Source organism: Aureobasidium namibiae, assembly GCF_000721765.1.
Source record: "Aureobasidium namibiae CBS 147.97 unplaced genomic scaffold scaffold_16, whole genome shotgun sequence".
In the NCBI taxonomy this organism is placed as follows: Eukaryota; Fungi; Ascomycota; class Dothideomycetes; order Dothideales; family Saccotheciaceae; genus Aureobasidium; species Aureobasidium namibiae.
Window position 1 is genome coordinate 635,777 of NW_013581193.1, and position 13,492 is coordinate 649,268.

Here is a 13,492-nt window from a genome sequence, read left to right on the forward strand (position 1 = left end):
GATTTTGAGCCTCATACGAAACGGAACAAAAGGTAGAGAAGAAGCTGGATCTTAGTATGCCCACAACCGTCAAGATTGAAACGCCCTGGACGCCAGAGGAAAACAAGAGAGGGCTCGCTGCCCGTCTAAACCTTGACCCAGAGCGACAGAACGCTCTTAGCATACGCTGTGATTTCGTTGGAACCAATCTTCGAGTCTCCGTACAGACGATCGACAAAGCTGATGGGGACCTCAGCAACCTTGAAGCCCATTGCCTTGGCCCTGACCATCATTTCCATCTGGAAGCTGTAGCCCTTGCTTTCGGTCTTGCGAATGACTTCTTGCAGAACGGACTTCTTGTAGAGTCTGAAACTGCCAGTCAAGTCACTGACACCTGGTCTGAGAAGAGTGTCGGCGAACAGGTTGGCACCTCTGCTGACAAACTTTCTCTTCAGATCCCAGCCGTAGACACCTCCGTCTCCAGCGTAGCGGGTTCCAGTGACAATGTCGTAGTCGGCGCCGTTCTCGTTCTGTTTCTTGATCATGCGGGGAATGAACTTGGGGTGGTGACTGAAGTCGGCGTCCATGATGATGACAAAGTTGCCGGTGACATACTGCAGACCGTGGACGTAAGCGGTACCGAGACCCAGCTTGCCAGCTCGGGGCTTCAGCTTGATGCGCTCAGGGGAGTAGGCATTGATGAGCTGTTGAGCGATCTCTTGGGTGCCATCGGGCGAGGCGTCGTCGACGATGATGAGTTCCCAGTCCAGGTTGCTGTGGCAGACAGTCAGCATCACATGTGATTGCCGCGCGGGCTGTCTCGGCGGGTGTGATACTTTTCGGTAAAGGTCCTGTTCAGCAACCAGGCGATGATGGGGAGATTGCGGCGCTCATTGTAGGTGGGCAGCAGCACCGAGTACTTGTTGCGAACAGCCATGTTGGTGTGTGTGACAGTTGTTGTACTTGACAAGTAGATAGAAAGGGGAAACTGTCGGGCTAGATGGAGCTCGTTCCAGCTGCTGCCAGCTGTTGCGGAGTTGACGCGACCAGGGTCCACCCCCTGACCATCATTAAATAAACCTTCAGAAGCACAAAACTCTGTCACGTTCTATCTGTATGCTTCCATGCAATGCTCACACACGTCTAAATCTGTACGTAGTGACATTGTCCGCGAATTGGTCGTCTGGTGGTCTTGCGACAGACATCGAGGCACAAATTTAAGCAATGATCGACCAGCTTGTCTTTATCAACACATCATTCTATCTGCTAGCTCTTCTGCTGCTGCTGCTTTCTTTTCTTCTTGCTAGCCTTTTCTGCGAGGAGTTGATCAAGATATGTTCCAGATCTCTTCTTGCTTGGCCTTGGATCGTCGTCATCATCTGATAATGGCTCGGTCTCATCTTGTTTCTGAGACGTAGTACCAGACTTGCGAGCGGACGATTGAGACGGGCCCTTTCTCTTCAGAGCCGAATTAGAGGCAACCATGGCTGCTCGTCCTTCGTCGTCGTCGTCATGGTCGTCGTCGACGGCGGGCTGATCTAACGTAGACTTCTGCGAGGCAGGTGTCTTCTGACCAGGCTGAGGCTTGGACGTGGCTCTGTGGCCTCTAGCGGCTTTCTTACCCAGCAACTGCTCCAGTAGCCTGTCGTAGTTTGCACCATGTCGCTGCTTGAGTAGCGGGTCCTGATGGGCGTCGGGGGCGGTTGCGCCGAGTCCAAGGCTAGACGCTCTCAGTCCATCTCTTTCTGTAGCAGAGGAAGCGAAGATGCTCACAGCTCTGGCGTGGGTTTGAACAGCTCCTCGTCTTCCTTCAACAGCTCTTGATGAGTCTTTTGGGGTTGCGTTTCCTGCCTAGTCTTTGTGGGGAGCCATGACTGGACTAAGCGCTGGCTGTTGGCAAGAGCGACGTTTGCACGATTGAAGACGACATCGGCATCAGAGGGTGCGTTGTCTTTGGGCATGGCTGATGAGTGTCGTACGAAGGAACTATTTTGCGGCAGACATGGAATGCGGGCGTCGGGCGCGAGCGTAGCAGCATGCGGAAGAGGCTGCGGAAGAGCGAGCGAGCTCAAGCCGGTGATACCCGCGATGAGACTTGGCGCGAAGATTGTCCGACCAGACTTCTTGGAGTTGTTGTATCTCTTTGCTGAGCCTTGACTGCACCAAAGCTCTATATCCACCCTCTCCTCTCTACATACCCACCATGTTCAAGCTCGCCCGCAGCAGGCAGGCCGCCTCTGCGTTCCAGGCCGTCAAGGTTGGTCCTCACACCTTCCCCACCGCAACAGGACCCCCTTTGCGACTGACACTCCCGCCAATCCAGAATGCGCCCGTTCTGCAGCAGACACGCAACCTCTCCATCCACGAGTACCGCTCCGCTAAGCTCCTCGAGTCCTACGGCATCGGTGTGCCCAAGGGTGATGTCGCCCACTCGGCTGCCGAGGCCGAGCAGGTCGCCAAGAGCATCCGTATGCTGCATCCTCAAAACACATACTCTCGCTTCTCCGTGCTGATTACTCGCAGCTGGCGATGACATGGTCATCAAGGCCCAGGTTCTTGCCGGAGGTAGAGGCAAGGGTCACTTCGACAACGGTTTCAAGGGTGGTGTCAGAGTCGTCTACTCGCCCAAGGAGGCCTCGATCCTCGCCAACGAGATGATCGGACACAAGCTCATCACAAAGCAGACTGGCGAGAAGGGCCGCATCTGTAACTCGGTCTACATTGTCGAGCGTAAGTTCGCCCGCCGCGAGTTCTACCTCGCCGTTCTCATGGACAGAGCCAGCCAAGGCCCCGTTATTGTTGCTTCCTCCCAGGGCGGTATGGACATTGAGGCCGTCGCCAAGGAGAACCCCGATGCCATTATCACCACAAAGGTCGACATCCACCAGGGCGTCACCGACGACATGGCCAAGACCATTGCTACCCAGCTCGGCTTCTCCCCTCAGTGCATCGACGACGCTGCCCTGACCATCCAGAAGCTGTACAAGGTCTTCATGGAGAACGACGCTACCCAGATCGAGATCAACCCCTTGTCCGAGACTTCGGACCACCAGGTCCTCTGCATGGACGCCAAGCTCAACTTCGACGACAACGCCGACTTCAGACAGAAGAAGGTCTTTGAGTGGCGCGACACCACCCAGGAGGACGCCGACGAGGTCAAGGCTGCCGAGTCTGGCTTGAACTTCATCAAGCTCGACGGTGACATTGGCTGCCTCGTCAACGGTGCCGGTCTTGCCATGGCCACCATGGACATCATCAAGCTCAACGGAGGTCAACCCGCCAACTTCCTCGATGTCGGCGGCGGTGCCACTCCCGCTGCCATCAGAAGTGCCTTTGAGCTCATTACTAGCGACCCCAAGGTTACTGCCATCTTTGTCAACATTTTCGGTGGTATCGTTCGTTGCGACGCCATTGCCACTGGTCTCATCCAGGTTGTGCAATCCATGAACCTCAGAATCCCCATCATTGCCCGTCTCCAGGGTACCAACATGGAGGCCGCTCACAAGCTCATCAACGAGAGCGGCATGAAGATTTTCAGCATCGATGACCTCCAGAACGCTGCCGAGAAGGCCGTCCAGTTCTCAAAGGTCGTCAAGATGGGTAAGTTTTGTCCTCTGATTTCCCAGTATTTCAAGCTTCTAACATGGTGTCGACAGCCCGTGACATCGACGTCGGTGTCGAGTTCTCTCTTGGTATCTAAAAGGCAGAGGGTGTGGCTTTGTGATGGGAGGATTGTTCCCTTTCGGCGTTTAATTTGCAGACAGTCAATCACCGTCGATTGTATATACCTAGCGATTGTGGAATCAAGGGACCGTTTCTTTTTCGTTCTTCACAAACACAACAACCTTGGCCTGTCTCGCGCTATAGCCGACATGAAGGATGCGGAGTGCAATCGTACGCGCAGGCCAGGAGTCGGTTACACAATAAATCGTCATGTTCCAGATTTCAACAGGCTACGTGGGTATACTAGAATTGTCTGGCCGTATAGATATAAGTGCTGTGCAAATCTCGCAGCCCGACAAGCAAGCAGGCGGGTAAATGTTCTGCCACGATTATTCTACGGAAAAGCGTGGTCGGGAGTCGGAAAGCTGACTGACAGGAGGCCGTGTAAGACTGCCGAAGCAGCCGATGCAGTGCCGAACAAGACATCCGTCTTCTCCCCGCGAACAGTCCCCAGGTTCAAGTAGCTACCTTTGCCTTCCCGCAAACATGGCTATACCTCTTCCTGCTTCCCTTTGCTTCGCTGCATCTCTGGTCCTCGCAAACTACGGTTGATCCGCCACATACTCCAATCGCCATGGCTAGCTTCATCCAAAAAGGCGCCAAAAATATTCTGTCCAAGCAGCCCAATGACGTTGTCATTCTCTCAGCACTACGAACCCCTGTCACTCGTGCAAAGAAGGGAGGTTTCAAGGACGCCTACGACCATGAGTTGCTCGCACACGTCCTCAAGGCCACTCTTGACGCCAACCCCAACCTGGACCCCGCCAAGATCCAGGATATCCAAATAGGCAATGTCCTCTCCGAACTCGGTGGCAGCAAGGCCGGCAGGATGGCTTCGCTACACGTAGGATACCCAGACACATCCTCGTTCCAGACCGTCAACAGAGCATGTTCCAGTGGTCTCGCAGCCATCACAGGCATTGCTCATTCGATCGCTGTCGGCAGCATTGACATCGGTGTTGGCGGCGGTATGGAGAGCATGACTAGGAATTACGGCAGCCGAGCCATTCCTACCCAGCTGTGGGACGACCTCAAGAACTCGCCTGTCCAGGACGCCCAGGACTGCATCATGTCCATGGGCCTCACAGCTGAGAACGTTGCCGAAAGATATGGTGTCTCAAGAGCAGACCAGGATGCCTTTGCCGCCAACTCACACCAAAAGGCTGCCAAAGCTCAAAGAGATGGACTGTTCGACAAGGAGATTGTTCCAGTCAAGACAAGATACCACCCCAACCCAGAGACTCCCGAGGTCACCGAAGAGATCACCGTGACCAAAGACGACGGAATCCGACCAAAGAGTACACCAGAGAGTCTTCAAGCAATGAAGCCTGCTTTCAAGTCTGATGGCAGATCTACAGCCGGAAACAGCAGTCAAGTCTCTGATGGCGCAGCTGCTACATTGATGATGAGAAGAAGCACAGCCACACAACTTGGTCTTGAAAAGAACATCATTGGTAAATGGGTGGCTACTCAGGTAGTCGGTTGCAAGCCCGACGAGATGGGTATCGGTCCTGCCATCGCTATTCCCAAGCTGCTCGAATATACTGGAATTTCCACATCAGAGGTCGGCATCTGGGAGATTAACGAAGCATTCGCCAGTCAGGCCATCCATTGCATTCGAACCCTTGGCATCTCAGAGGACAAGGTGAATCCCAAGGGTGGTGCTATTGCTCTTGGTCATCCCTTGGGTGCCACTGGCGCCAGACAGCTTGCCACACTATTGCCCGAATTGGAAAGACAAGGTCAAGAGATTGGCATAGTATCCATGTGTATTGGAACTGGAATGGGCGCGGCAAGTCTTTTTTCCCGTGAGTAGGATGGCAGGTGAGAGAGAGTAAAAGAGGGAGAAACATGATCGAGAGGAAAAATTTATAGATATGCTATTTCAGGGCAGAAATAGTCTCATGAATTCACCCTCCATCGAACTCCTGTGTCATACCACTCGTGCGAAGAGCAGCGAACGAAGAGTAGTGAGAGCGAGTGACGACGGGGTGGACTATGGGTAGGGCGAGGCTCACTGGCTATTCAAAATGGCTGATCAGCTGTCGCGCCCTCACTAACCAGAAAATTGTTCACTCCTGCAGCCACTTTCAGCAGCATCTACCTTTCGTCACATTATATAAGTCGTCATCCTGCTCTCGACCATCATTCTCACCTTCATCCAACACCCAACTTCACGTTAAGACAAGTTTGATTAGCACCCACCCACTCAAGATGGCCAAAAAGAGCAGACAAGTCTGTTTGTATATATCTAGATGCCTATGAGCATAGCTGACTAGTCGTTGTAGGAGCTGGAGAAGGAAGTCACAGCCCTCGCAAAGCGATTGAAGACTATTGAAGAGGAAAAGAAGATCGGAGCCGAGTCGAAGCCCAACCTCAACGTCAACCTCGAATCCAAACCTGATCCTCAACCCGAATCCGCACCCACCACAACATCCAAGGAGGATCTCGTTACTCCGGAAACTCTCGAGGTAACAACTTGCTCGAATGTGGTCGGGATGTGATGTCTGACACAAACAGGAGTACAAGCAAGTTCTGTTGGCGCTAGAGAAAAGTAAGCAGCTCGGCAAAGACCTCGACACTACGTTGGAGATCCTGAACAAGTTCGAAAAGCTGGAAGCAGAGCTCATCTCGAATCGTGACAGGTTCGAGGTCTCTCACCTGAGACTCGCGATCGTCGCTCTGAGAGCAAAGTTTGAGAGACTGTTCGCTACAGTTCTCGCCCATGCTACCGGCAAGGACGAGTTGATCAACGACGCAAGCTGAACCTGAGCCTCAAGTCGTAGGTAGGTCAATCAGACGGGTTGATAACACAGTCCTGGCAAACAGTCGAATCTGATCAAGCATGGAAAGAATCAGATCAAGAGTGGACGGCTTGATAGCATTAGGTCAAGTCAGAACGAGAGAAACCAAGCAGACTTGATAACTCACGCGAACGGCCCTGAACAAGTGACATGATCGGGATTGATGATCTCCCAAAGCTCATGGACAGTAAGAGAATTTGTTAAAGTCCTCGATGATCAACCCAAACCATCGAATGAGACTCGACTAACTCTGGTTGCTCCACAAATCCTAACAATGCTCAAATCGACCTGATTGACTCTTGACTCTAATACCTCGCCCTCTTCCCCTTCCTCTCATACATTATCCTCAGGTCCGTCTAGTTTCTACATCCGGATCTGCGCGGAGCTCTGATGACCCATGCTCGCTCGAGATGCTCATCCAGAGCATTGAATATCAAGTCTGTTCTTGTATAGACGTGTCTATTCATCGTAACAGAGTGAAACTTCTACATACCAGCATGTAGAGACACCCGAGATCATTGGACGATTCCCAAGATGTGTCCTTCCAACATTCTGTATAGTCATGCCGGTAACATGTCGTCCAAAATTCACGCATGAGGCGGTCAGTAAGTATTAATAGGGCAGTAGAGCCCGTTAAAGGACTATCTCAATACAGATATAGTCAAGTCTTTTCGGATATCCACGCACGTTGAAGAATCAGATTGACAGAGTTTGTCTGTATTCCTGAATTGTCAACGCCAGCCATTGAAAGCCTAGACGTAGAATCATTCGCATTGCTTGCGTAGTCAAGAAAAGGTACAAGAAGAGGACAAAAGGCAAAGATGGAAAAGATAACATCAGGTCTGGTATACATGCTGCATGAGCCACATATAGGCATTGCAATCTGCTCCTGGCCCCCATCTGAGCCTTAAGAATGCATCGTGCCTGCTTCTTTCTCCTGTCTGAGAAATGCGTCAGATTCATGATTGTTGATCATGGTTGTTGTCGTTGTCTTGGTCGCTAGATGCCATGATGGCTCGGAGCCGATCCCAGTCGATAATAACATCTTCCTTGTTTACAACCAACACGTCTTCGGCGTCGATCTCAGCAGTAGACGTGACCGGTTCGACAGGGACTGGGTCGACAGGGACATCACTGCGATTGGACATGTCCTTGTGTGCCAAGAGGTTTTGGATCTCGTCAATCGCCTTCTATCGAGGAGTCAGTAAGTGCGACATGATTCGATGTTGACATGGCTGACCTCAAACCCCTTCCAGTCCACCTTCTCCCACGCCTTGACGGAATTTGCAGAGTCGTCGATAGTGCAGAGGATCTCCATCGCCAGGTTCTTTCTTGCATTCTTGATATCTGTTTCGGTAGAGCTCACGCCACGGTTAGCACGGTTACCGTCAACGGTTGTTTTGTGAACCTGCTTGATGGCCAAGCCGCTGCACCAGTGTGTCCCTTCAATGTCTAAAGTTTTCCATAGCCAAACCTGACGTGACTTTGGGATCCTGCATGTGCGCATGATCCAGTTCCATGCAGACCATTCTTCCCTCATCTTCAAGGACCTGACCAAGCACGATGACGCGGTGAATAGCATACAGTTTGACACACTTGCTGTCGGCTAAGACCAGCGACAGTTTCATGATCTCCATAACCATGACGCCTCTGTAATAGCGTTCGTTTAGCAGTCGAATCTCCCTCGGACCCAGAAGAGCGGTAGCCATAAGTGCGACAAGTTTCGGGTGAGCTCAAAAAGGAACCGGTCTGTGGAGTTTGTGGTGTAGATATAAAGTCAGAAATGGGTAGAGGTAATAGTGATAGCCGTGATGTATGATGCAGAAGAGTTGGAGAGGATAGACGATCGTAGAAGGGCGCAAAGAAATATTTGTAAAGTGAAGTTTTTAGTCAAATCTTTGGAGTGAACGGACATAGGTGAGAACAAGGGGTTTTGTAGAGGGTACCAGTCGTCAGTCAATCTTTCACTTATTAGTGAATGATGAACTTTTAGATTGGTGCATTTAGAATCACCCAAAATCAGAGTCAAATCTCATGTGTTCCTCCTTCCCTCTTTTCCCCTGCAGCCATGCTGGCATTACGTGGGCTGCAAACTTGCACAAAGTACTCCGGGATCAAAGCAGCGTCCAATGAGAGCCAAATAAAGTTCTGCTCTCACTGGACCCATCTCTAGGCCGAAGGGAACTGTGCATTATGATAGCCATATGTCCAGAACCCCAACTCGGGAAGAGCGAGGTTCGTAGATTGAACACTCGTTGGCCCATTCTCGGGACACCTCGCGGCTGGATAGCGCACGAGGTGGCTATGTAGCCTTACCGCGAGACTCTTTCTCCTTGCGCAAGAACTCGGCTTGCTCAACTTGACTCTTGCTCAGATCGACGAAGAAGAAAATGAATAAAAAGCTGACCAAACTGAGGGCAAGCAAAAAATAGAAGGGCGTGCTGTTATTGTGCGAAGGGCTCGCATCAATAATCGCTGACGAGACAAGAGGACTAGGGTATCGAAGTTAGCATGATCTCAGACGAGGCATAGATTGAATGACCAGGAGCTGCTGCCCATGGCATATATTTTAAGATCAAAACTTACCCAATAAAGGCTGATGTCTTTCCGACCATTGAGAACAGACTGAAGAACAGGTATTCTTTCCCTCTTGGGCAGACCTCGCTAATCATGACTGTTGGTCCGTTAGCAAATACCAGCAACACGATTTGACCAGGGTCTTCTTGCCTAATGAGTATGAGTACCAAGGGCACACAAAGAGGCCGTAGAAAACCTGGTAGAACCAAAACTCAATTTTGACCTTCTTCGAATTAGTTTATAGCATGGAAGAACGGTCATCGTTGCTCGAACCTTATATCCGACTTTCTGTCATGGGTTAGTCGATAGAATGGAAGAACGATTATCGTTACACGTCTTACCTGTGAGAAAATGCCTATGATACCCCAAGCCGCTAGGCAAATTATACCAATGGCAACAACATTGAACATTGTCTTTGTAGATAGCCCATAGCGCTTTTGTACATACCCTAAGATGATCAGCATAGTTTCACTGGAAGACAAATCCAGCTGAACTTACAAAATGCACCAATTCCCACCGCTTGAGCAGCAATACCGACCAGAAGAAGATATGTTAGCTCGAGAGTGTTGTAAGTCACCACAGCATTCTGCAGAGTGCCAATCACCGTCACGATTGTGTTGAGTGAGTCTCCTAGCAAGAAGTATCCAATGAGGTAGCAGAAAGATTGTCGGAGTTGCCAGATCTGCGTGACGGCGTACCAAAGTTGTGAAACACCAGCAACCAAGATCGACCCATGCACTTGCATGCCAGGTCGTTTCTTTTCCATGAAAAACCAGGGAACCGAGAGGAGCAGCCATACACCACTGCTGAAGGCAATGAGGACAGATAATCCATAGTTGTTGTTCGCGGTGCTTTCGTCTACACGCATTGCGAACATGATGCCAACAATTATAGCCTATATCTTGGTCAGCCATGAGCCGGAACTACATTTTCCAATATGTCTTACCAGAATGATCATTTCGCCACAGGATTGGACGTAGAAGGCGACCTAGCATCGTCAGCATACTCTGAACCATGGTGACCACGACTATGCCCTAGTTGGCACTCGATCTTGATGGGTATGTGGATTTCCTGTATGAGAGACTCTTGCCAAGAGATACAGTGGACTGTGTCAATCTCCCTCAAAGAGGACATACAAGAGAAGGCTTCTGGAAACACTATAGTAATTGCGGCTTGGACTTACATTGCTCAGCTCGTTCCTCTTCATGCTGTCGAAATGATCGTACTGTTCGCGTGTTATAGTACCATCTGCACAATCCCGTGCCTTTTCTCGAATTTCTCTCGTGTTTCTGGCCAGTCCTGGAAACGCAGCACTCCAAAAAGACAAGGTGAGTTCTAAGAACGGATAGTCAATTAAGTGTTCATCATTTACGAGCCAAGACTTGTCTCTTGAGACTTACGATATCCAATGAGGCCTACGATGTAGAGGCCGGTTCCAATTTGCCACTGAGATGGGTCGTGAACCCCTAGCCATCCAAAGCCAATTGCATATGCAACAATCGAAAGTCCGATTAGAATCTTGGAGCGAAGAGTGCCAAAGTCTGCGTAGGATCCCAAAATCAAGAACAGAACAACCTGTATGGCGAAGGATATGCCATTGCTTAGCAGGACAATTGAGTTGATGGAGCGGTCGGACCCTAGGAAGTGCAAGATCTCGCTATCTCCAGCTTGCTGGTATAGGAGATTCTGGAAGGCAGTCGGCCCGAAGTTAAACAAGGACAATCCGTTAGCTGTAGCCTCTGTTAGTTGATGGAGTCAATGGTGTTGGCAAACACTCTTACCTCCAACGTAGTATAGGTACCAAGACCTGAGTTGTTAGCCTAGATTTCCACTTCATTGAACATGCGAATCACCAAATTTCCCAGCGCGAGGTCTCAAAGCGTTCGTCTAATTGATCGGGCGCAACTGGACATTCGGCACCTTCAAGGTCGAACGATCCGTGGACTGCTCCTTTTATGGGCTCGTTCGCTTCTGCGCCCAGCTGTGCGAGGCCGGGGTCGTTAGAGGCCATGGCTACGAAGTTTGATTGAACAGTTATGGTCGAAGATGACGGCAGGGTTGTGTTGGATCAGAAGAGCAGATGCATATACAAAAATACTTGTCGATTGGATTTGCAATCGGAGGCAAAATTCAGAATATGGTACTTATCAAATTGCTATGCCTTTGCTCTGCGGGAAGCAACGAGCCAATCTACTCAGTGAAAAATCACAACGATCCCGCACACTAGTAAGGTTCAAGGCCCCAGGGGGCTAGACGGCACTTCAGACCCGGAGAGAGAAGGACGAAGATTCAGCTTGCCGTCAGTGGTCTCAGGTATCGAGACTTGCGCATCGGGTTCATCCAAGCAGAGACTGACAGCTCTGACGTCTTCGGGAGATGTAGAGTTATTTGATCTGGTTGTTCTCAAGAAAAGCTTCGATAAGCATATTCGGTGCCTTGACTCTTGGGTAACTTCTTGGTGCATGGACAAGCGGCGGCCTAGTAGTGGGCGTCTCTACTGGTCGAGCGGATTGGGTTCGGAGGTACCCTACGAACGACTTCCCTGCACGTCACCTACCCATCTACCTCTGTTGCAAGAGCTGTCATGTCCCTCTCTGTTATCGAGTGTATGCCGGACGTTGGAACGTTGGAGAGAGTATCGGAAGTTGGATGCCAAGCCAGTTGGAATGTTACTCGGTTTCCCTGGCATTTGTTTCCAACGGCCACCCAACCTCCCTCCCAGCCACCGATATACCAGCCATCTTTGTGCCAACCAACATATTAAAAGCAGGCATCAGCAGGCTAGCATGTAGACCCACTTGCTCATACACCGCATCAAGCTAAGTTTTCACCTCGAGTCTCTTACCTGCCTCTTCCTTCTCCATCGTCTTCTGCACGACCAACCCACACCCAAGACCACCACTCTTCACACTTCCATCACATCCTCTACCACAACCTTTCAAAGAGCAACAATGCGTTCGGTTGCACTTGCTCTTGCGTGTCTTGCCACTGGCATTCATGCTCTCCCCAGACCCGCCGTGAGCTATGCGGTAGTCAACGTGGATGGCGGTTCTGCGCCCACGAGCTCTGCGGCAGCACAAACGACAGTGGTCTCTACTGTTGTCGAGTCAGAAGTGCCTACCACCGTCTCACAGATTGTGTACAAGACTGTGACCGATTCGTCAGCTACAGCGACTACTGTGTCTGTCAAGACGGTGACAGAAACACCGAGCGAAACTCCTACACCATCAAGCCTCCAACCCGCTGCTCCCTCGACATCAGCACAGGCTTCAGAGATTTCTTCAGCACCATCATCGTCATCATCTCCATCGGCATTGCCATCACCGTCGCCAACCTCATCGCCAAAAAGCAGCACCTCGCTCGCGTCGACATCGTCATTGCCTAGATCATCTGGCGCCACGATCTCGACAAACACACCACTGCCATCTTCTGCATCTCAGGCTGTCAAGAGCAGTTCAACTACAAACACTGCGTCCTCAACGCAAAGAAGCAGCAGTAGCAGCACAACACCAACAGCATCCGTGTCAATCAACTCGATTGTATACGAAGTGACTGGTGGAGCACTCACAACAGACTATGTAACAGTCACACTCTCTGGCAGTGCTCAAGCCACGAGCTCGTCAACCAGCTCGACATCATCCTCATCGTCTGACTTGGCAGCGTCGACGGTGGTTGTGGTGCAGACACAGACTGTGGTACCCGCCGCAGCAACCAACTCGGCGTCGTACTATGATAACGGAATGTGGCACACGTCGTATGTAATCAAGAACTTCCCCACACTTGCTCCTAGTGCTGCAGGCCACCACTGGAACAGCACGTCACACTAAGCTTGGTCTTGTAGCGGCAGTGTTCGACAAGGAAGATGCGGGTGAATAGGATGGTGGAGGATAAAAGCCGACGGTTGCTGGCAACCGTACGGTAACGACAGACATATGATAGTGTAGAATAATAATACATAGTAATGATACGGACAAAGTCGAATCCAAACTTCTCATCGTGCCAGACCATAATATGAAATTATCGGTGACCGACTGCAATGGAGCCGGTCACATTGTGGAGGAGTGGCTGAGCAGTACAGTCCCTTCTCGTTATAGCAATCATCCGTACAACGATAGTCTCGATTGAGCGATTATTTTCAACACCTGAGCCAACTTACCATACAATTATCGCTATTTCTCACCTTCTCGATATATCGCCTACTTCTGAGCCAGTTATCGCTATATCGAACACGCCATGGCACCTCCGGAGCCTCGCCGCCGGCGCGCTATAACGACTGAGCAGAGAATATCGCTTCGTCGCTACGCACAACAACACCGCGCGCTCAATCAGCAACAGCTAGCTAGCTGGTTCGAGCAGCAATTCGGCCATCGACCCTCTCAAGGTACTATCTCTGAGAGCCTCTCAGAACG

The 13,492-nt window shown here is 50.8% G+C and overlaps 8 protein-coding genes across 8 annotated transcripts; 4 read left to right on the plus strand and 4 right to left on the minus strand.

Annotated features, from left to right (window-relative positions):
- Positions 1-125: 125 nt before the first annotated feature.
- On the minus strand, positions 126-916 carry M436DRAFT_84649 (dolichol-phosphate mannosyltransferase; the record flags this gene model as incomplete). Its single annotated transcript, XM_013569297.1, has 2 exons — positions 126-753; positions 816-916. The coding sequence occupies 2 exons, from the start codon at positions 914-916 to the stop codon at positions 126-128; spliced, it is 729 nt and encodes a 242-aa protein (XP_013424751.1).
- Positions 917-1,257: 341 nt separating this feature from the next.
- Positions 1,258-1,940, minus strand: M436DRAFT_14949 (uncharacterized protein; the record flags this gene model as incomplete). The annotated part of the gene is made up of 2 exons (XM_013569043.1): positions 1,258-1,699; positions 1,753-1,940. Coding segments are annotated over 2 exons (630 nt in total), but the record flags the coding sequence as incomplete, so codon positions are not given.
- Positions 1,941-2,182: 242 nt separating this feature from the next.
- On the plus strand, positions 2,183-3,679 carry M436DRAFT_53798 (succinate--CoA ligase subunit beta; the record flags this gene model as incomplete). Its single annotated transcript, XM_013569146.1, has 4 exons — positions 2,183-2,236; positions 2,303-2,447; positions 2,503-3,579; positions 3,636-3,679. The coding sequence occupies 4 exons, from the start codon at positions 2,183-2,185 to the stop codon at positions 3,677-3,679; spliced, it is 1,320 nt and encodes a 439-aa protein (XP_013424600.1).
- Positions 3,680-4,276: 597 nt separating this feature from the next.
- Positions 4,277-5,518, plus strand: M436DRAFT_53901 (beta ketoadipyl CoA thiolase, TH2; the record flags this gene model as incomplete). The annotated part of the gene is made up of 1 exon (XM_013569161.1): positions 4,277-5,518. One exon carries the CDS (start codon positions 4,277-4,279, stop codon positions 5,516-5,518), a length of 1,242 nt encoding a protein of 413 aa, XP_013424615.1.
- Positions 5,519-5,916: 398 nt separating this feature from the next.
- Positions 5,917-6,468, plus strand: M436DRAFT_84653 (uncharacterized protein; the record flags this gene model as incomplete). The annotated part of the gene is made up of 3 exons (XM_013569298.1): positions 5,917-5,937; positions 5,991-6,173; positions 6,223-6,468. The coding sequence occupies 3 exons, from the start codon at positions 5,917-5,919 to the stop codon at positions 6,466-6,468; spliced, it is 450 nt and encodes a 149-aa protein (XP_013424752.1).
- Positions 6,469-7,465: 997 nt separating this feature from the next.
- Positions 7,466-8,215, minus strand: M436DRAFT_66466 (uncharacterized protein; the record flags this gene model as incomplete). The annotated part of the gene is made up of 3 exons (XM_013569208.1): positions 7,466-7,696; positions 7,747-8,056; positions 8,091-8,215. The coding sequence occupies 3 exons, from the start codon at positions 8,213-8,215 to the stop codon at positions 7,466-7,468; spliced, it is 666 nt and encodes a 221-aa protein (XP_013424662.1).
- Positions 8,216-8,808: 593 nt separating this feature from the next.
- M436DRAFT_75388 (MFS general substrate transporter) lies at positions 8,809-11,094 on the minus strand (the record flags this gene model as incomplete). The annotated part of the gene is made up of 10 exons (XM_013569299.1): positions 8,809-8,998; positions 9,093-9,180; positions 9,234-9,306; positions 9,425-9,531; positions 9,582-9,978; positions 10,030-10,071; positions 10,267-10,418; positions 10,484-10,813; positions 10,865-10,890; positions 10,937-11,094. The coding sequence occupies 10 exons, from the start codon at positions 11,092-11,094 to the stop codon at positions 8,809-8,811; spliced, it is 1,563 nt and encodes a 520-aa protein (XP_013424753.1).
- Positions 11,095-12,034: 940 nt separating this feature from the next.
- M436DRAFT_66468 (uncharacterized protein) lies at positions 12,035-12,910 on the plus strand (the record flags this gene model as incomplete). The annotated part of the gene is made up of 1 exon (XM_013569209.1): positions 12,035-12,910. The coding sequence occupies one exon, from the start codon at positions 12,035-12,037 to the stop codon at positions 12,908-12,910; it is 876 nt and encodes a 291-aa protein (XP_013424663.1).
- Positions 12,911-13,492: the final 582 nt, after the last annotated feature.